General features: G+C 43.5%; 1 protein-coding gene across 12 annotated transcripts in view; it reads right to left on the bottom strand.

Annotated features, from left to right (window-relative positions):
• RHBDF1 (rhomboid 5 homolog 1) overlaps positions 1–22,232 on the bottom strand; it is a 155,502-nt gene that overhangs the window by 97,496 nt on the left and 35,774 nt on the right. For 10 of the 12 annotated variants that reach the window (XM_085885390.1, XM_085885402.1, XM_085885392.1 and 7 more), the window contains 3 exons: positions 21,489–21,613; positions 20,544–20,642; positions 3,285–3,471 (listed from right to left, as the gene is read on the bottom strand). In XM_085885390.1, the coding sequence (XP_085741516.1) occupies positions 3,285–3,471; positions 20,544–20,642; positions 21,489–21,613 (411 nt within the window). Of the gene's footprint in view, positions 1–3,284; positions 3,472–20,543; positions 20,643–21,488; positions 21,614–22,232 lie in introns of those variants that run through there. The other 2 variants (XM_085885403.1, XM_085885401.1) reach the window with 2 other exon arrangements.

Here is a 22,232-nt window from a genome sequence, read left to right as displayed (position 1 = left end):
CCCTTGAAAAGAAGCTCAATGAGAGAGCTTGAGAATACAGTGTCAGGGAAAATTCCTATTTATAAAGAATCGAATCAAATGCAAAGCCCTCTAAGTTCTTACACTTTTAAAGTTCGAACAGTGTGAAAAGGGGGGGGGGGGGGACTGAGAATTTATCCAGATCAAAAGTAAACACTGCTTGCGTTTTGCACAAAAGTGTCGAAGCTAAAAAGGATGGTGGAGGATGATTTCACGGTAAAAAAAATATTTAAACAAATATTTTGCAACGTTAAACCGGCAATGTAATGACAGACACACTCAAGGTCAACATTGGCAGAAAAGCAACACACACATTCACAGGGGTTTCATCAGGTGTTATGGACACATGATCAAATTGAATACCTGAACCCAGGTTTTTCAATGGGTGGGATTTCATACACCGTTCTTTTTTTTTGGTATACAGAGTCCAGGCTCATGGAAGAGCTATAACACAGAACAGATCAGGACACAACAGGACAAAAGGAACAGCAGAAAGACAAGGGGTAAATGCAAACAACAGCAGAGCCGAGGGACAATAGCCATACACGGAAAAACAAGGAATGTGGGCAAGGATGGGTTTGGGGGGGGGAGAACACAAGGGGTGGACAAGATATATACATCAGCAAATTATGGAGGGATGGTTTCACGGGTGTAGAAAATGGTTTTGAATGGGGGTTGACCTGAGATGGTGGTGAACAGCGGTCTTATCGATCTGGAGAGAAGAATGAGATTGTAGATAATGTGGAAGTTTGTTCCACAGATTGGGGGGGGGGGGGAAAGAGGAACGAATGAGTGGAAGTGAACAGTGATTCTGGATGGAGGGGGTGGGGTGGTGGACAAAGCACAGAGAGGGAAGAGGGTGCAAGACCAGAAAGGCAGGAGTGCCACAAGACGGTGTTCTGGGCCCAGTCCAATTCCTAATCTTCATAAACAATCTCTCCGACTGAAACATCTTCTATCTCTTCGATGAGGATTTCACCCTCGGGAATAATATCACCCATCTTTCAGATAGGCATGTGGGAGCTTCTTCCCACTCTGCAGACCTTGAGAGAATCAGGAGCTGGTCAATCACTTCAAATAAGTCTTTCAATCCTGAGAAATCCACACACTCACTGTCTCTTTCTGAAAGGACCGTCCAGCAAACCCTCCCATTGACTTTCTTGACAATCCCCTTGAAGAAGTTCAGTCACTCAAACTCCTGGCTCCCATTAGCAGCCATGATCTTTCTTGGGTAAACCATAATAGGAAGTCGCCGACTGGGCATTCTCTGTCTTACAAGGTCTTTGTTTGGCACACCGAAACTCTTATCCGTCACAAGGCCTTTATCCGCAGCTTGATGGACTGCCATAAAAAAAAAACTTTTTGATGTATTATGCCATAAAAACGAGAAACAGCATAATACATCAAAAAGTTGTGGACTGATGATGACAAAACTTGGTGGATGAGTTGGGAAGGTGACAAGAACAAGCTGATTTGATTTTGGTTCAAGTCCGGATTTGGTTCAAGGTTCCGGCGATTTCCTGGCCCACGAAAAATCCGCCCCCCTGTGACCATTTCCTACGTTTTTTGCATTTACAAGACCGGCGATAAAAAGGAATCAAGTCCTTAAAACAACAACTGAGCCGAACGTTCCAAGCAGGCGAAAACCCCGCCCCGAGAAATGACAACGAGCAAACCACGTCCCTGGTGTGGATGATGGATGGCCGTGAGGTCGGAAGGATCGGAGATGAGAAAGGGAGATGTGCGAGGTACGTGATTGGAGGCAAAAGGATCGAGCTCGCTTGCTTCCCCTCAACAGGGTGAAGAAGGCTGCACGATTCTCGTGTTCGCGCCGAGGAAAATTTGTTCGCACGCTGGAGCAAAAGGCTAGCCATTGACTGTTTGGCCGAGTCGTAAAGCATGTACCTTTCTGAGGAGGGAAGAAGAGCGAACCTCGTGACATTATCACAGGGCCTAAAAAAAAATCGTTTCATCACATGGTTGAGGAGGAAGGTGGGCGGTCGTGGTGAATGGACCTGGTGCAAGAGAGGAACGGTCGGCATGTTCACTTGTGAAAAGAAGCTGCACGGTGGTTTCTGAGGCCTGGCGTTGAATACCGCCACATGGATATCTCGCAAACATTTCCGCAGAGAGAGCGGCTTGGCACCATTTTCGGGTGCGGTTTCCCACGCAGTGACCACGCGGTTTCGACGATGCCGGGTCCAAAAATGATCATCTCTGGATGAAGCTAAGTGCCAGAATAAAGGAGGGACTTTCCTTTTGTTTCATCTCCTCCTCCTGTCCGTATGTGTAACTGTGTGTAGAGGAACCTCGACTTTAGGCTGTAAATGACCTCATGCTTTGATTTATGGTCATTAAAGCCCCATTTTTGAAAGATTGCTTGTGTCTGTCTATTCATCTATTCATTGTTGGTTCGAGTATAAATCCTTGTCCTCAGTCCTGGTGAGCACGTTTGGTACATGCTTTCCAACAATCCCATCCTGTGAGCGCATTAATCTCCAAGGGTCACATGTTTGCCTCCAATGTAGAACTGTTCGGCTATCTTAACCCCCCCCCCCCCCCCGCCCCCGACATGACTATGTATGTATGTATGAATGTATGTATGTATACACGCATATATACACATATCACCATGTATCAAAAAGTTATTGACAGATTCGGATGAAACTTGGTGAACAGGTTGGGTGTGTGACAATGAAGAAACGATTCAATTCGGGTGAAGATCCGGATCCAGGTCCAAGAATTTTAAAGTGATTCTTCACCAATGAATGATAGGGCGAAAACAAATATAAGCATGACATCTCAAAAAGTTGGACGGATTTGGACAAAACTCGGTGGATGAGTTGGTTAGGTGACAAGAATAAGCCGATTAGATTTAGTTCAGGTGCAAATCCAGATCCAGCCTATCAGTGGGATACAAAACTAATCAGCCTTGCGGATGTATATCCTCTACCGAGTGCCCTTCTCGTTAGTTCTGGTGTTATAGTTTTACTGCAAGTCATTTGTCATGCATAGATTGTTTGTATTAACTAAAATATCTCATAACTATACATGTGTAAGTAATTTCATTTTTGGAAGACAAGGTGGGGAGGGGTTTGAAGACTTGGGGTTGGGAGAGGGGGGGGATAGATGACTTGAAATCACATTTTACATTCCACAGAATGTCTGCGGATCCTTGCTAATAATACAATAACTAAGGAGGTGAAACCTCTCCCTGTTTGTCGACACCTCATCATGCTTTAACCTGAAGCGGTGAATCTTCTCACCCGAGGCATGCGGCTACTGCACTCGACCACCGAGGTTGATGTGAAGTCGATGGAAGGTGAGTCAAGCTCGCGTAGCGCCTCATGCTTCAGCTTTCCATAGCGCTGGCTGCAATGGCAGAGGCTTCGCTGCTGCCATCTCTGTTGCTGTGCAGAAGCATTTGACACTCCAAACCACAAAGCTGTACCCCTGCAACCCAACAACAACAAAAATCACATCAGCCACATGTGAGGAACATGCACAAAACGATTATTAGGCAAGGACACAAGTAAGGTATTGCATCAACCCAACCAGCATTGAGGTGGACAGAAGTTTGCAGCACTAAATAAGCAAATTACTAAACCACAACAGTGCCTTTCATCCACTGTACTACAAATGAAACCATCAGTACCACAGCCACTTTTAAATGCAATTTGCAAACAGCTTTCAAATCCCACAACCAGGAATACAATCCAATAAGTGTGTGCATCTGCACAAAGCCATCGATACATCATACTTAGGGCAATAAAGAGAATCTATTTCGCCTTAATGACTCACTATGAACCCTCCACTCTCATACGCACTCTCCTGCAATGATGGTCACCAAATGGTGAGGACATATGACAGCATTCCAAAGTTTGTGGGTGAAAATATAGCTGAAAACAGGAATGTTAGGGAATCCGAGTTAATCTCAGGAGAACCATCAAAACCACACCATTGTTGCATCATACTTGCACATTAAGACAATGGAGTGCCCCTGCACATCAAGGCAAAATGCCAGGAGAAAAAAACACTCAATGACCTCCACTTTTCAAAAGAAACTATGGGACCTTTAAAGTCTACCAGCGAAGCTAAAACATGGGACATCTGGCATAATGTGTCCTTCCAGAAGACAACAAAGTCAAAGATATAATGCTCTGCATGTGAAGCACCAGCATGACCATTGTATTGTCAGGTCGGGAATCAAATCCAGATTAAACAGCTCAAAGACAAGTATGCAACCTCTAAGCTATCCGATTAAAATGAGGCACAAATGTATTGCCTATAAAAGGGCAGTTGGCGTTCACATCCACCTAACCAATGCAATATTTGAGATGCACATACGCACACAGTGAACACTCACCAAGATGAATAGTTTTTATCATTGGGCCATCTATTTTAACAAGTATTCCACTTAAATGTCCTTTCACAACATGAATCAAACTAGCATTAATTGGCACTGCCACACTCCAGACCTTCAGTGGGATATATAAAAGTGGTGATACTTCCACAAAGTGAAACTTTCTTCTGGAAGACACTGTACACTTGAAAAAAAGTTGGGATACTGTACATACTGTAACCATATTTGGCCTTGCTGGACCACAGTGTAAAGTTTTTCTGATGTAAAACACCAACTGATAATTTTTTAAGTTTTTGATATGTATATATATATATATATATATATATATATATATATATATATATATATATATATATATATTGTTAAGGATTCAGTGGTGTCGGGGCTCGCACTCGACTCTTGACAGCCAAATGTTGAAGATTCGGCGTCACTTAACAGCACCGCCGTCTCCGGGGTTATAACGCTGGCTGGCTCGGCACAGGTCCACAATTACGCGCCTCAGATCACGATACCAAAATACATCTGTGCCTTGCCAGCTGGGGAAATAGACCCCGGCTTCAGACTGGATTTGTCAGAGACCGAGCGGAGTCTGCCAGTCCGTAGCCCGTTTGGGTTTTATATCCAAATCGAGCGGATCGTTCCTCGGTGCGACATGAATAAATTCAAGGCGGCAAATCTCATATAACTCAGACAGATTTCTTGAGGACACATCGGGGAACACAACACAAGCAAAGCATTCCCGACAATGTTATAATCAATCTATAACCCGTTCTTAACTAGGGAGCTACGGATTACGGGTTTCGAAGGGAACCCTAGTGAGATAAACCTTAGACAACATGCAGACAACATACAGACAAGACATGCAGACAAGACACAGAGTACTTGGTGATGCCTCATGGACGAGAGGAAAAGTGTCAAAGGCACGAATGCAGCTCGTGACAAGCCAATGTCAACGGATTTGAGCGCCCAAGCTCAAACACGCTGCGTGGCAAAATGGCGGCATCCTCCTTTTGTCGCACCGCCCACGCACGCAGCCTCAGCGCGTTCAGCCCCCGTAAGGTCGACGGCACAAGAGCAGAAGGTCCATGGTGTGCTCCAGCTGGCTTTTCACAAGGTCCAGCATACGAATCCAGGCCTGGCCTGCTCACCAGATCAGGTTAAATTGGGGTGTTGGGCTCCGCAGGTGGATCGACAAACGTGTCGAGATGTGCCGGGAGCAAAGACAGCCAGAGGCTCCGTCACTGGACTCCGGATCAACCTGTCGAGGACCTCCTCATAAAAGTCGATCGCCGACTCCCCTCATGCAGTTGCTCCTGCCTCTTTCATGAAGAAGATCGCAGACTCGACTCTAGCAGCCTCTCTTGCCTCTTTCACGAAGCAGATCACAGACAGACCTCATGCAGTTCCTCCCACGACCGACTCTCCCCTCGTCGCAGATCCACCCCTGCCTTTCTGGCGCTCGCTCTCTCGAAGCCGACTGACACTCCCAGAGCGCTGGGCGGGGACTGTAGTGCGGAGAGGGGAAGGAAGAAGAAGAACCTCTCGGTACACCACCACTGTACGAACAATCAACAGCCTGCTACACCTCCCGACACACATGTAATGTCCAATTACCGCACAACCTGGCTTAACATGCATTTAATAGGGGATCTGGGCTAATCCTATATAAATAACACAAGAAGGGCCATTTCCGCAACAATATATTGTTGGGGGTCGGATGAGAAGACCACTGGGGGCGGGATAGCTATCTCGGCTCCCACCAGACTCCCCGGAATTGTAGGCCGTCGCACACGGATAATTCCGTGATGCGGCGGGTCGCTTAACCGACCGTGGATGCCAATAACTCAACCACGTGACCTAGGGTCCTACCGTCTATGGGTTAACCGGGTTACCTAATTAATCACGTGAATAAATTACCGGGGAACACGCCCTCGGTATGCCTTTTCCGAAACGGATCACTCTACCGGACCGTATCACTTTACCGGATCGGATGCAGCTGAGCAACACTGCCAAGGATGTAACGGCTAAAAGGAACGGAGTGTTGGGAATAAAGTCCCGGCTAATCCAGGATTCGGACCATGCTGGACCAATGAAAGAAAAGACAAAAACGAGCAGGGAACATTTCTAGTAATGAGTTATTAACAAGCAGGTGAGAAAGGGTATGTGGTAAGATCAATAGATTTATTGGGGTGTGCAAGCAGAGATAGGGAAGAAAGGTGTGGTGTGACAATAACAAGCAACTTATGAAAGCGGATGCAGAGCAGACCTAACCCAAAAATAATAATAACAATCTTCTGCAGGCTTACTTATAAAGACAGGCGCCAGGACACACACACACAGACACACACACACACACACACACACACACACACACACACACACACACACACACACACACACACACACACACACACACACACACACCCCGATGAAGAGGAATTGAAGCAAGACAGGAGAGGAGTTGAGGCTACAGTCTATCGATACCTTTGTATAATTGATACGCGGTACTCGAACATGCCACCAATACGTTTGGGGGGGGGGAGTTCTTTGTGGGGCGGTACCCCCCTGACAGCTGGCGCGTCGTCTCTTGCTTCGGGCAGCTCGCATCGAGACCGTGGGCGTGAAGGAGGGGCTTGAGTTGGGAGGGTGGAATCCAGAGCGAGTACACGGAGTGGTAGGTGGGACCAGGTGGGTGGGTGAGTTAGCGTCGTGTGGGCGGAGAAGAAAAAGAGTCCAGCGATGACGACAGAAGGCAGAGTCGAAGTCCAGCTTCAGTGGCAGGGCAGAGAGCGAGCGAAGGCTCCGCTCGGACCTTTACAGGCCCTGCTGCGTGGGGCGGGGGGCCACCCCGAAGTGTTATGTCGTCACCCGAATCGAGCGCTCTGATTGGCAAGATGACCCACGCCGCAAAAATATCTTGCTCAGACCTCACGATATGATACGAATCGCCCACTCCGAACTCCGCGCCATGAATCGCCCTGCAAGAACCCCCAGGCCATGCCCTGACGACCGGCCAAGGGCAGCGTCATTCCCGTACGCCTGCTCCGTGTGCGCCGCGTGGCCCTGGTTGTGCCACAGGCCTCCGCCCGATCGCGACTTAGCTGGCCGTGGAGGCGGAGGGACGTTTGCCATCCGCGGCCGCCAGTGAGGACCGAAGGTACGATGTTATGGCGAACCCATGCACAGACAGAAAGATGTGTCCATTTGTGCCCTGCTCTGCACGATAACAAAATCTCACGAGCGGTGCATGGGTCTGCCTTTGAGAGCACGTTCCGTACATTCTGATCCGCCATTACACACGTGGCCAGCGCTCGTGTTCGCCCGATTCTGCTATCGTGTGCACGGAGAAAAACCCGATCGATATAATTGGTCCAAAAATAGGTTGAAAGGAAAGCGCCACTTGCGCCTTGCACACTTGCATCCCGCCCATCGTGGCGTGGTTGTCGTTTTACTATTATCGGCCTCAATTGAGGGATCACTTGAGGATGGGAGCTCTGTGCTGTCGATGCTCATGTGGTGTTTGAGCGCTCTTTCTTTGGTGCTGTTTCTTCCGTCTCCTCGGGATGTGTTCCGTGCAGCGTGGGCGTCGTGTTGAGTTTGTCTCCCGTGTTGGGTGGAAATTACCGCTGCATGTGCGGTTGGCAGGCTGTGATTTCTACGGAGGGGTGTCCAGCGTAATGCCTGCTTGGCCTTTGCTGAGGACCCATCTCACAGCGAAGGGCGCACATGGCTCAGATTTACCTCAGGAATAATCAGAAAAGAAGAGCAGGAATGAAGTTAGAAATGAAATGAAGAAGAAATGATGTAAGCAAACCTAGCGATGAGATCCTCGCAACGCACGCCCCTGTTGTCCTGCTTGACAAAAGGGAAGGGATTATCTACATGTACATTAATGGAATAACCGTCTAGGGACGACGATATGTTGGATGCATCTGGTTCCGAGAACCGCTATACATACACACACACACTAATAAATGCGTGTGTGTGTGTGTGTGTGTGTGTGTGTGTGTGTGTGTGTGTGTGTGTGTGTGTGTGTGTGTGTGTGTGTGTGTGTGTGTGTGTCACCTCCATAACTCCACCATGAAACCTTTCAGCCTGAAACTTTGCATGCATACAAACTGAAACTTTTCATAACTCAAAACCTGGAGTGAAATCTGATAATGAGAAGAAATCAGCGATGTTTAGTTTTATGGATCAAGTGGAAATCAGCGATCAGCAAGGATAAAGCAAAATGTTAAACATTGTGATATAAAAATGTGATGTGAAATATTCAGTGCTGAGGAAGGCAAAAAGAGGAAAGAGAAGAAAGGCAGAAATAGGAAAGATAATAAAGACAGCTAGAGGAAAGAGAAATGAGAATAAATGGAGGAACACAGAAGATGGAAGAACAATGAAAAAAAGATAACAGAGAAGAAAGGAAGCAAGAGAAGCAGACAGAAGAAGAAAGGCAGAAAGACAGGAACACACAAGTAGACAAAAAACAAACAAACTAGGAATAACAAAAAACACAACTTTGGGCTGTAGGTCCATTGATGTTGAGTAATCGACTGATGTGGATTTGCGACCGGGGTTGTGGATCCGCCGTTTGGAGAAGTTCTGTGCTGAAAGGATCGAAACCTCGTTGAAAAACGGTGCCCAGCTGATGGTCCAGGCAGTTGGGAAATCAGTAAATTGCTCACAAGTCAAGGTTATAACTTCAAATAAAATAGCTTTTGTAAGTACTATCCAGTACATCATATATCTGTGTTTGTGTTGAAATATGTTTATGTATGTATGTATGAATAATATATATATATATATATATATATATATATATATATATATACATACATACATACATACATACATACATACATACATACATACAGTCTCTTGCGCGAGTGCATGTATTGTTGTGTCTGGCTTTCTTCTTGGGACTACGGTGCAGTAATTGGTCTATATTTTAAAAGCCATATATGCATTAGCTCCATTATATTGAGAAGATACTTTTTTTTGTTTTGTTTGATCAGCAGCTCGATTCATTTCTTTTCAGTGATGGGTACGTTCTTTCCTCAAGCATGTAGCCACAAGGGGTGAAGCCGAGTACAATCTGGTTTCATTTTCCATGTCATAGTTGTGGGATTCCGTGTCACGGTGATGGATGTTTCAGGCTCAATAGATTTGCTAACTTGCATATGAACATCAGTGTCTGTTACTCTTTTATTGACCAAGGCCTACAAGGTCTGCTTGTAACCTTTTCAAACTCATTTTGAAACAAAAATAAGAATGGTTTAAACAAGCACTAATGCACAACATGTACTAAGGGACAGTCCATGAAGTTGGCTTAAAACAAATACAAACAAGACAGTCTTGTGGGGACATGCTATGATTGGATAAGCTATGTGCTGTGCAACACAAAACACACCTGTTATGTCCTCATCGGATGAGTAAAGGTTCATAGTTCTCCAATGTAGTCCATGCAGCAAGAAAGGCCACCCCCAGCTGCAAAACTATCTCTTGCAGTGTTGGCGATGAACTACTCTCTGTCCAGCGATATATACGTGCCGAGCTGCGTCACCCTCTCTGAAAAGTTATCTTCTGCAAGTTGGGCATTGTATTTGGTGTGGGCAGATTGGTGATTGTTGAGTTAATGCTGCTGTTGTTGATGTATAATCTCCTCTTCCTTTCACAAGTGATATTTGGCACACGTCACCCTTGTGATTGCAGCTTCCTCATAATTGTGGTCCTACAGGATTGCAATCTTAAGATTTTTACAGTGCCTTCAGAAAGTATTCACACCCCTCGACTTTTATCACATGGTATTGTTTTACAGCCTGCATTTAAAATGGATTAAATCTAAGTTTTTTGTCACCAATATACACAAAATACCCCATAATGACAAAGTGAAAACATGTTTTTTCAAATTTTTCCCAAATTAATTGAAAATGAAAAGCTGAAATGTCTTGCATCAATAAGTATTCAACCCCTTTGTTACGACACTCCAAATTGAGCTCAGGTGATTCCAATTTCCTTTGATCATCCTTGAGATGTGTCCACAACTTGATTGGAGTCCACCTGTGGCCGATTCAATTGATTGGCCATGATTTAGAAACACACACAACTTTCCATACAAGGTCCCATAGTTGACAGTGCATGGCAGAACAGAAACTCGACCATGAAATCCAAGGAACTGTCCGTAGAACTTTGAGATGGAATTGTGAGGAGGCATCGATCTGGGGAAGGGTATAAGACAATTTCGAGTGTTTGAAAGTTCCCCAGAGCAGAGTGAATTCCATCGTTAGGAATTGGAAAGAATATGGAACTACTCTTCCTGGAGCTGGCCGTCCGCCCAAACAGAGCAACTGGGCAAGAAGGACCGGGGTCAGGGGGTGATGAAGAACCCAATGACCACTCTGACAGAACTACAGAGTTCCTTGGCTGAGATGGCAGAACCTGCCGGAAGGACAACAATCTCTGCAGCACTTCACCAATCTAGGCTTTATGGGAAGTGGCCAGACGGAAGACGCATGAGAAAAAGGCACATGACAGCAAGCATGGAGTTTGCAAAAAGGCTGATGAAAGACAGTGTTAGGCAAAAGGCTCTGTGGTCTGCTGAAATGAAGATTGAACTCTTTGGCCTGAATGCAAAGCTCTACATCTGGCGGAAACTGAACATAGCTCATCACCCATCTAACACCATCCATACCGTGAAGCATGGTGGTGGCAGCATCATGCTGTGGGGATGCTTTTCAGTGGCAGGGAATGGGAGACTTGGCAGGTTAGAGGGAACAATAAATAGAGCCAAATACAGGCAAATGCTTGAGGAGAACTTCCTTCGGAGTGCAAAAGACCTTAGACTGCGGTGAAGATATACTTTCCAACAGGACGACGACCCCAAGCATACAGCCAGAGCAACACTGGAATGGCTTAAGAACAAGAAAGTGAAAGTCCTTGAGTGGTCCAGCCAAAGCCCAGATTTGAATCCCATTGAGAATCTGGAGAAAGACGTGAAGATTGCTGTTCACCGACGCTCCCCATCCAACTGGACAAGGCTTGAGCAAATCTGAAAGGAAGAATGGGAGAAAATCCCCAAATCCAGATGTGCAAAGCTGATACAGAGATACCAAGAAGAATCAAAACTGTAATCGCTGCCAAAGGCACTTCTACAAAGTATTGACTCAGGGGGTTGAATACTTATTGATGCAAGACATTTTCAGCTTTTCATTTTTCGTCAGTTTTCTAAAAATTTATAAAAACATGTTTTCACTTTGTCATTACGAGATATTTTGTGTAGATCAGTGACAAAAAAAATTATATAACATCTATTTTAAATTCAGGCTGTAACGCAACAAAATGTGATCAAAGTCAGGGGGTGTGAATACTTTCTGAAGGCACTGTACATTTCAGATCCCTCCATCTGAATACAGTATTAGTTTTCCAGGAGGGTTGAGGCTGAAGCAACCAGTCAAACAGTACAATACTCTCTTTGGAAAGCGGTATTCTCGCATTATTTTAGCTGTTGGCCCAGCCTCTCTGACATTGGCTTCATCACTTTCTTTGTTACTGGTTCAGGGTCACTATTGCCCTAGGGATTACACACTGGATCCACCATCATCTTGAGATACCAAGGACTGCATATATAGCTGCATATTTGATGAAATACCATCCTGTCCATCCATTTTTCAAAAATGCTTGCATGATGGTGTCCAACATTCTGCCCCATAAAGCAGTACCAACTAGAACAGCACTCGATCGAGCGCATATCTCCGCCAGGCTGAAGAGTTCACGTTTTGTATCTTACTGATAGGGCCAGATCTGGATTCGGACCTTAACCAAAATATAAATCGGTTTCTTCTAGTCACCTAAGCAACACACCCAAATTTTGTTGCAACTCGTTCACAACTTTTTGAAATATCATGCTTAGTATCGTTTTTGGCTCCATCTCTCGACAGTGAAGACTTACTTTAAAAATAAAAAAATAAAAATTCTTATCATCAGGTCAGCCCGGATCTACATTGGGATCTTCACCAAAATCGAATCAATTCGTCCTTATCACACTCCCAATCTGTCCACCAAGTTTCTCCGAATATATCCACAACTTTTTCAGATATAGTGTTCTATATTGTTTTAGCCCTATCAGTCATTGGTGAAGAATCACTTGTTAAAAATTTCTCGGATCCGGATCTGGATCTTCACCAAAATCGAATAATTTCTTCCTTGTCACACCCCTGACTGTCCATCAAATTTCGTCCAAATCCGTCCACTTTTTGAAATGTCATGTTCACAGACAGCCAAACACAGAGAAGGGGGGTGAAAACATAACCTCAGCCCATCTTCGGTGGCAGAGGTAATAACACACAGGCCCAGCACACCAACAAAACCCTTTATTTTAGTGGTGAGACTTCAGCCTTCGAGAAGATGGCTTGTTGCAGTGCACCAAAGGCTCAAAGGGCATGTTTATATTTTAGTCAAACAGCCCATCGTTCCTCCTTGGTCGTGTTTATATGTGCTTTAAACCTTCATGAGTGGCGAACCTATGAGGAACCATGCGCTATTCAAAAGGACGAGACAAAGAAGCATCTGAGCAATACTTGAGGGGTTGTCAGCATCATGTTTTGGGCATTTATCATCACATATTTTGACAAGAAAACCAATATGGTGAATGCCAGGCAAGGACAGTGGCTCACGACACAATTGGAAACCAAATGGCCGAGCTGGCCTCATAATTTCACTTTGTCGGGCTCCATCGCCCAATTGGAGCGATATCAACATGCTTTTAGAGGCTTGTGGAATGATTCACTGCTCCAGATCAGCACTGAACCTCGGACCTTCTAATTACTCAAGTGCAAGGTTCTACGTCAGTGTCCATAACATTTCAGTCTACGACCATTACCTTAACCTGATACAAACCCACACTCAGACCAAAGTCAGATGCTGCATTCAATAACTCTCCTTCTCATTGCAGTCTCTGCCTTGTCGATACCAGGACTGAAAACTGGCACTACATAAACTGTGCTTGGGATGAGTTTTGAATCCATCTTCTGAACAGCTCCTCATGCATTTTAAAACTTAGGATAATGTCAATTCATTTTATACCAGCAACTCACTCACTCCATCTCTCTGTCACCAAACAGGCACACATATTGAAGAAGGTCCTTGCCATCAAGCATCCCTGTCGGAAGTGTGACGACAAAGTGTGTCGGAAGTGTGTTGGAAATCATGGGTGCTGAGTACTTTATATAATGCAACCAGATGTCCAGAATAATTTGCTTTCTTCAGATCGACAAAGATTTATCCATGAACCACCAGACAGTAAACATCATGTCTGAATGGCCTCTTCCCATGCAGAAACCAAAGCGACTTTCCTCCTCAGCCAGTTTCTGCAGTTCTTTCTACAGGACCTTGGCATGGACCTTACCTGGAACATCATGAAGAGAAATGTCTCGCAAGTTATGCCAGTGGGCAAGGTCCCCTTTTTGGGGAAATAGGGACCAAAACCGCATCAGATCAGTCCGTCGATACACTCTTTTTCAATCCACACTGTGTGGATAACATATAAGAAGAGATGGAGGAACAGCTATAGTTCTCACCATTTCTAAGAGTGCTGAACTTATTCCTGCTTTCCCAGCCTCAAGTTTCCCAAACACATATTGTACCTCTTCCTGAGACAGTAGTTCTTCGAATTGTGTTATTAGAGGTCATTCTCAAATGATCTAATTCAGCCATCTTGAACTAGTTTTTTTATAGTCGGCACCTTTTTTGAAATCTCTTCTCCTCCTCTCCTGGTCATGGATAGTTATGCAAGGGGCTTCATTTCATCCTTGATGTTGACTCATCACGGGGAGATCATTCAATTCCCTCATGCCACAGATTCCATACACACTGCCAAACTTTTTTCCACCTAATCTTTCTGGTTGGGCTTCACTAGCTTTGCCTTGAAACCACACATTCTGTGCCTCCCTCACCCCACAGCATGCTTTGAAGAACTTATGACCAGTTTCCTGTCCCGAGCAAAGACTTCAAATAAAAACTGTTGCTTCGGTGAAAATAATGATCCCAATGTGTTGAAATTTTCCAGAACCTCGTCTGGATGCTTCAATTTATCATAGCCCAAAGGGTTTTGTGCAGCTTCAGTGAAGGCTGGTCCACTTATTCTCAACTGTGCCAGTGATAGATGATGGCCGTCACACTCATAACCCCAGACAACTATTGGGAGATGTCAATATCATTGGCCCTTATATATTATTACACCTTCGTAACAACATATCTTTACCAAACTCATTGGGATCTTTGGTGGAATTTGAGATGATATTTCCTCGATTTAATAGATCACTATAGATAGTGATTGATATGACCGCTCCTCGTAGCACTCATGTGTCTACACATATATTCCTATATCCCAATGATACATGACTGCATACTCAATACATCGTCATTCCTTACACTTTGGATGCTGCAGGTTTGTTTGATGCTATTCTGATTCACAAACCACAAATTGAAAAATTGCATAATATCGAGAATGGAATGATAGGAACTCCCAACCAGCATTACCGACCATATCATAGTCATCAGAACCACGTACATGGTTCCATGTTAATCTCAAATTGACACGTGAATTGAAGTGACCAAGGAAAATGTATGGCTCACTTCATGGGATATGATCCAAAGTTTATTGGAGATCATCATAAAAAACTTTTCCTTCTCTTATTGTCTGGCAGCAAAGGCAAGTAAGCAGCATGCAAGTAGCTAGAACGTATTTTTTTTCAGAAATGATTCCAATTTTTCATCTGGCTGAAACTTACCTCTACCTCTAAGCCTTCCACTGCTCACCATGAACTCTAAGCAAGACCCCAAAACACAAACGCGATAGACTCTCCATTCTGCCTTAGCTTCTCCAGCACAGGGGCTGTTTGGCTCAACACCAGATCCATTCTCTCTCCCACCCCCACCCCCAAAACGGAACTGCTGAACCATTTTGTCTGTTGAAGTATGACAGTCTTTGATGACAGCATCTTCCCACTATGTGACTTTCAAAATGACATAAATGCCAGAGACATTTTACGCATGTGCTGTGTGTGCATCCAGTGACTTGGTTCTGCTCGCTGGACACTTTTTGTAACCTGCCGTTACTAGCGCAAAATATGCAATTAAAATGGTCTTTTAAAAATAGTTTTCAGCATTTCGATGAAAGGGTGGCAATTTTACAGGATGGTTAACCATAATTGTTCTGTTCCTGAATTCAAATCAAACTCATGGAGGTAAAGGAAATATGAGAAATATCTGTGGATTAGGGAGAGTAGTCGGGTTCCTATCATTTCCTATAAATACAAGCTCATGGCCACAGTGGATATATATATATATATATATATATATATATATATATATATATATATATCTATATATATATATATATATATATATATATATATATATATATATATATATATATATATATATATATATATATATATATATCTATATATATCTATATATATATATATATATCTATATATATCTATATATATATATATATATATATATCTATATATATATATATATATATATATATATCTATATATATATATATATATATATATATATATATATATATATATTTACAGTCAGGAGGTGTGTCTGATGTTTAAACGATGAATGTGGTCTATTCTGGAATATATATTTTTTTTAATTATTATTATTTTTATTTTTTTACGGGCACGTACTAGTATTACTAAAACTATCATCTTGTATATATGGATGTATGTATGTATATACGTTCTCAAAATACAGCCAAAACGGAACACGATAGCGGAAAAAATTTCGGCCCATCATGCTCACCATTCTCCTGCGGTGTGCAGTATCAAGTTTTGTTAAAATCGGGCAACGAAAAAATGATTTAAAAATCAATCCCCAATTCAGTCAAGTACTCTTTGGGAGAATTTGATCAATACAAACAACCTCAGCGGTGTAGTTCGCTGGAGCTACCTTTTTTATTTTCTTGAAATAATTTATTTTAAAATCTCAGACATTTAGTACAGACAAACAACGATTTATTTTTAAGTATAAAATAAACATTGCAATTTTGATCTCATACTTCCGTGTTCATAAATAAATAAAATTGCGTTTAGAAGATTACGCACAATAATTTATTCGACTTTCTTTTCTCCTTTTTTTTTTTCATATTGACGCACAATATCAAGTTTCATTCAAATCGGGCAACGAAGAAAATTATCAAAAAAATCAATTCCTGATTCAGTGAAGTATTCTTCGGGAGAATTTGATCAATAAAAACAACCTCGGCGGTATAGTTTGTTGGAGCTATCTTTTTTATTTTCTTGAAAAGATTTATTTTTAAAATCTCAGACATTTAGTAGAGAGAAAGACATTTATTTTTAGGCATAAACTAAACATCGCTATTTTGATCTAATACTTCCGTGTTCATCTATCTATCTATTACTAAAACTCAAATCATGTATGTATGCATGTATGTATGTATGTATGTTCCCGAAAGAGCCAACATAGTACATGATAGCGCAAAAATTTTAGGGCCACCTTACTCACCATTCGCCTGCAGTGTGCAGTATCAAATTTCGATCAAGTCGGGCAATGAAAAAGAAATATTAAAAAAATCAATTCCCAATTCAGTCAAGTACTCTTCGGGATTATTTGATCAATGCAAACAACTTCAGTGGTAAAGTACGCACGCTTTAGCTATCTTTTTGGTTTTTTTTTTGTTTTTTGAAATTATTTTTTTTCAACCGCAATCACAACGGGAACCCAAGGGGTTCACGGGTCGTCTCGTATACATATATACATACATGTATCTGTGTTGGAGTGGTGACCTGTCCAGGATTGTGCCCAATAGCCAAGGAAATTGCTTAAGCAGCACCAATGCTCTGCATAGAGTATGGTCCCAATGGATGGTCCCCCCCTTTGCTGCGATAACAGCCTCCACTCTTCTAGGAAGGCTTTCCACTGAGTGTTGGAACATTTCTGTGGGGATTTGCTACTATTCAGCAACAACAGCATTCATGAGGTCGGACAATGATGTTGGGCGATTAAGGCCCAGTCACACCTTGACGTTTTAGCCAGCTTATGCCGATTTTTTGAAAATTTGTCGAAAACGCTGGTACACGTCGAATACGTAATGGGTAAGTTTTGATAACATTGAGAGCACGCTGAAAAACACTGCCATACGTCGTTGTACGCTGGCTTTAAACGTTGTACTTTTCGGTTGTCCTCAAATTTTCCATGCTTGAAATTTTAAGACGTATGCCAGCGTATGACTCACACGTTCCGCATAACGCTGGCCATAAGTTGTAGGCACGTCACGCGATCGTGACACACGTTACTTGTAAGTTACTCATAAGTCGAAACATGTCGAGGTAATGTTTAGCATACCCGAAACTTATTTCTATCCTATGAGTAACGTGTTGTACTCACGTTACGCGATCGGTGACACACGACGACACACGTTACTTGTAAGGTGCTCATAAGTCGAAACACATCAAGGTAATGGTTAGCGTCAGTGTTCCAGACTCCCTGGTTTTATTATTTTTTTTCTTCCTTCCTCCGGTATGATGGTAATTTTGACACTTCGATTTCTAGTGCGGTTATAATATAATAATAGGCTGCCGCTCAACGATTTAAATCATAACCGCACTGTACATTGAACACCGTCATACCGAAGAAAAAAAAACCGGGAGTCTGGAACACTGACGCTAACCATTACCTTGACGTGTTTCGACTTATGAGTACCTTTCAAGTAACGTGTGTCGATGTGTGTCAACGATCGCATATCGTGCGTACAACTTATTCCCATCGCATGCAGAGCGTGTGTCATACGGCGAGTACGTCGTAAAATTTTCAACATGTTTAAAATTACAAGACGTACTCCATTTAATACAACCTATGATAGCGTACTTTAGCGTTCTATTCACGCATACCAAACTTACCCATACCGTATTCGACGTACGCCAACGTTTTAGACGCATTTTTCAGAGGTCGGCATATGCTGGCAAGATCGTCAAGGTGTGACTGCGATGTTGACACTTCCATTTCTGCGGCACTTATGATTTGAATCGTTGTGCGGCAGCCTTTTCATAACCTACGCCACGTCATCGTCGGCGATGCGTGGAGCGCTATGCATAAGTTAGACTATCGTTGGGCATAGGTTGTGAAGGCCGACAACAGGTTCAGCATTCGTTGGCACAAGTTATCTATAACACAACGAAACGTTCTGTGTCCATTACTAATATGTAGTGCATAAGACCAAGTCGTTATGAATACGTCCGAATCTTTAAAAAAAACATCAAAAGTTCAACGTAAGCCGGCGTTTTACATACATTTTAATACGTTGCCATTGCTGGCTAAAATGTCAAGGTGTGACTGGGCCTTTAGGTCTGGCTCGCAGTCGGCATTCCAATTCATCCCAAAGGTGTTCGATGGGGTTGAGGTCAGGGCTCTGTGCAGGCCAGTGAAGTTCTTCCACACCGATCTCGACAAACCATTTCTGTATGGAGCTCGCTTTGTGCACGGGGGCATTGTCATGCTGAAACAGGAAAGGGCCTTCCCCAAACCATTGCGACAAAGTTGGAAACACAGAATCATCTCGAATATCTTTGTATGCTGCAGCATTAAGATTTCCCTTCACTGGAACTAAGAGGCCGAGCCCGAACCATGAAAAACAGCCCCCGACCATTATTCCTTCTCCACCAAACTTTATAGTTCGGGCAGGGAGCGTTCTCCTGGCATCTGCAAAACCCAGATTCGTCCGTCGGACTGCCAGATGGTGAAGTGTGATTCACTCAAGAGAATGCATTTCCACTGCTCCAGAGTCCAATGGCGGTAAGCTTTACACCACTCCAGCCGACGCTTGGCATTGCGCATGGTGATTGTGGGCTTGTGTACGGCTGCTCAGCCATGGAAACCCATTTCATGAAGCTCTTGACGAACTGTGTTTGTGTTGACGTTACTACTGAGTTCCAAACTGACAAAGCGAGTGTTGCATCCGACGACAGACGATTTTTCCGCGCTACGTGCTTCAGCACTCAGCGGTCCCGTTCTGTGAGATAGTGTGGCCTACCACTTCACGGTTGAGCTGTTGTTGCTCCTAGACGTTTCCACTTCACAATAGCAGCACTTTCAGTTGACCGGGGCAGCTCCAGCAGGGCAGAAATTTGAAGAACTGACTTGTTGGAAAGGTGGCATCCTATGATAGTGCCACATTGAAAGTCACTGAGTTCTTCAGTATGGCCCATTCTACTGCCAATATTTGTTTGGAGATTGCATGGCTGTGTGCTTCATTTTGTACACCTGTCAGCAATGGGTGTGGCTGAAATAGCCGAATCCACTAATTAGAAGGGGTGTCCGCATACTTTTGGCCATGTAGTGTATGGTACTTTTATGGTGCCCCAAAGGTCGCTATTTCCTGGGGTTTCTGAGCATGCACACTGAGCATTCTGTGGCCGATTACGTCATTTGGAAAGTCGCGTGTTCTCTCACAACCAGCTCCACTCTCTTGGCCTCAGAATATCTCAAATGAGCTACTTACCCAGCAATCCCTACTAGCAATCACTATCAATCTCCTTCTATATCAAGCAGGGACCTAACATTCAAGATCTCAAATACAGCAACATGAACATAAGCACTGTGTGTTTGATATATGCGAAGAAGAACTCGACCAGAGGTCCAAAGCTTCCATGGTTGCACAGGTCAGGGCTGAACTGACAAGCATTTTAGTGGCTTGAATAAAAGCTATTAAATCACAAGCATGTTTTCCCTCACTATATATACACGAGGTAAGCATCAACAACCCAGGAAGTAAATCGACCATTTTTACATGGATGTTAAGACGAATGGGGAGATAAAGTTTTAAAAACACATTAAAAAAAGAAAAAAAAACAATAATTGTAATGGCAGCTACAGAACAAAGGAGAAGGAAGCCAAATGGAAGTATGCACAAAGCAATTATTATGCAAAATACTGCAAAAAGACCCAGTCTCCAACATGTGGAAAATACTTTCATACATTTTTCACCCAAAGCCAAACCGTACCAACAATTGGCAATAAAAAAAGCATGCAAATGAATCGACATCATTACTCACAGCAATCTACATGCAAGATGACTACAAATGTTCGACACCGAAAGCAGGCTACCGCCTTAGGTTTAACGGCAAAGCAATACCTGATCCAGTCACGCGGTGATAGTGGTGATAGAGGCTTCCTCGCAGCATGTGCACCTCTTTCAGTTACCGAGTGAGTTCGGCCATAGCGCTGAGGGCAGCTCGAGTCGCAGGTAATATTGGAAAGGACAGGGGGGGGGCAGAAAGGGTGCAGAGGGAAGGAAAGAAGAGACAGAGAAGATAACCCACCACCGGAGAAAAGGCTAAAATGTCCAAGGAGCAGATAGGTAGGAAAAGGATAAGCTCAATAAAGGACAAGTAAATTATTGCTATCACACAAGCACATGCATACACAAACATTGGGTGACATGCCTACATGGCATAAACACAACATATTAATATTACACGCTTGCACTTCAGAAGGTAAGCTTGCCAGGACCAAGAAATAAAAATGATACACTCCTCTAACTACACTTTGAATAATATCGATTCATCGTGAGTAAGCTTTTTGGAAAGCAATTCAAATTTTAATTCAATCTTTGTATACGCCGGTTGATCATGCAGATGTCAAGAGACAAAATAAACTTTGAAAGCAAACAAGAATGTTTTTCTTAAGTCTGCCAAGCGTTACACGCACGGAGAATGATGTCTTTCGGAAAGAAAAAAAAAACTGCAGCGAAGGAGCAGATGTAAGATACAAGAAGCAATTATGACGGTAAAGCAAAAGATGAGACATTAAGATTACTTTAGAGAAAAGAGGGGGGAAATAAAGAAGGAAAAGGATGGTAATGAGATTGGGGGAGATAATAAAAAAGGGATAACAGAAAAACTTGTTTTCTGCCAAACCACAATCAACGTCAGGCCAAGCAGTATCGACTTCACAGAGGCTGGGAACAAGTCCGAGGTGATAAAAGCCCGACAAAGCAAATGCTACGTCCTTCACACCCTCTTGTGTGTGTGTGTGGGCACCCTAACCCCACCCGACCCGTTACGGCCCCGCAGCTCACTTTCGGATTGAGTGAGTGATGGAGGCCTGGCGCTGGAAAGCACTGGCACGTGAGCGGCTCTGTTCAGCAGGGGACGGTGCTCGTGGATGGTCCAACGGCAGGCTGACACTGCGTGTGTACACCGGCTGTTGAAACAGTGCGAACGACAATGAGGAGGAAAAAAAAATGAAACAGCCAATGTGGGTGGCAAAAGAACAGCAACATCAATACTCTTACTGTATCAAAACAAAGCAACAGAAAATAACACAAGATTTTACCGTCTACAAGCAAACACAAACAAATGGAATAGCTTGCTTAACATCTGCTTTGAACTATAGCAGGTCTGAGACAGATGCAGAACACAAAAGGATGGAGATTTGTTGGATTTACACCATGAGGGCTGAAACACAGGACTATCACAAGTGGTAAGCTTGCCAGAAATGAACGAGCCAACAATTTCAACGCACCTTCGGAAAAAGAAAAAGAAAAATTGAAAATGCTCACCCCATATGGTACAAACAAAAACTGAACTTGAAGTTCTGGGTTGTTTTCAAATTTCTGTCGTGTTAAATTATATACTGGCTGTGTAACCCTAATGCCCTTCAAATGATGCCTTTATCTTCAATTCAATAATCGGTCAGTCTTCTCACCGCTGCCAATGGAGGCATCACATGTCGTGAAGGGCTCAGCAGGGTGCTGGTGAAGCTGCCCTCAACTAGGACAGGTATTTAGACAGTGTTAACACAATGACCTGCTCTTTTTTAA

The sequence above is a fragment of the Eptatretus burgeri genome, chromosome 6 (genome assembly GCF_056783735.1).
Source record: "Eptatretus burgeri isolate ZD-2024b chromosome 6, Ebu_testis_v1, whole genome shotgun sequence".
NCBI lineage: Eukaryota > Metazoa > Chordata > Myxini > Myxiniformes > Myxinidae > Eptatretus > Eptatretus burgeri.
Note: the sequence above shows the minus strand (reverse complement) of the source record. Positions and strands in the feature narration are given on the sequence as shown.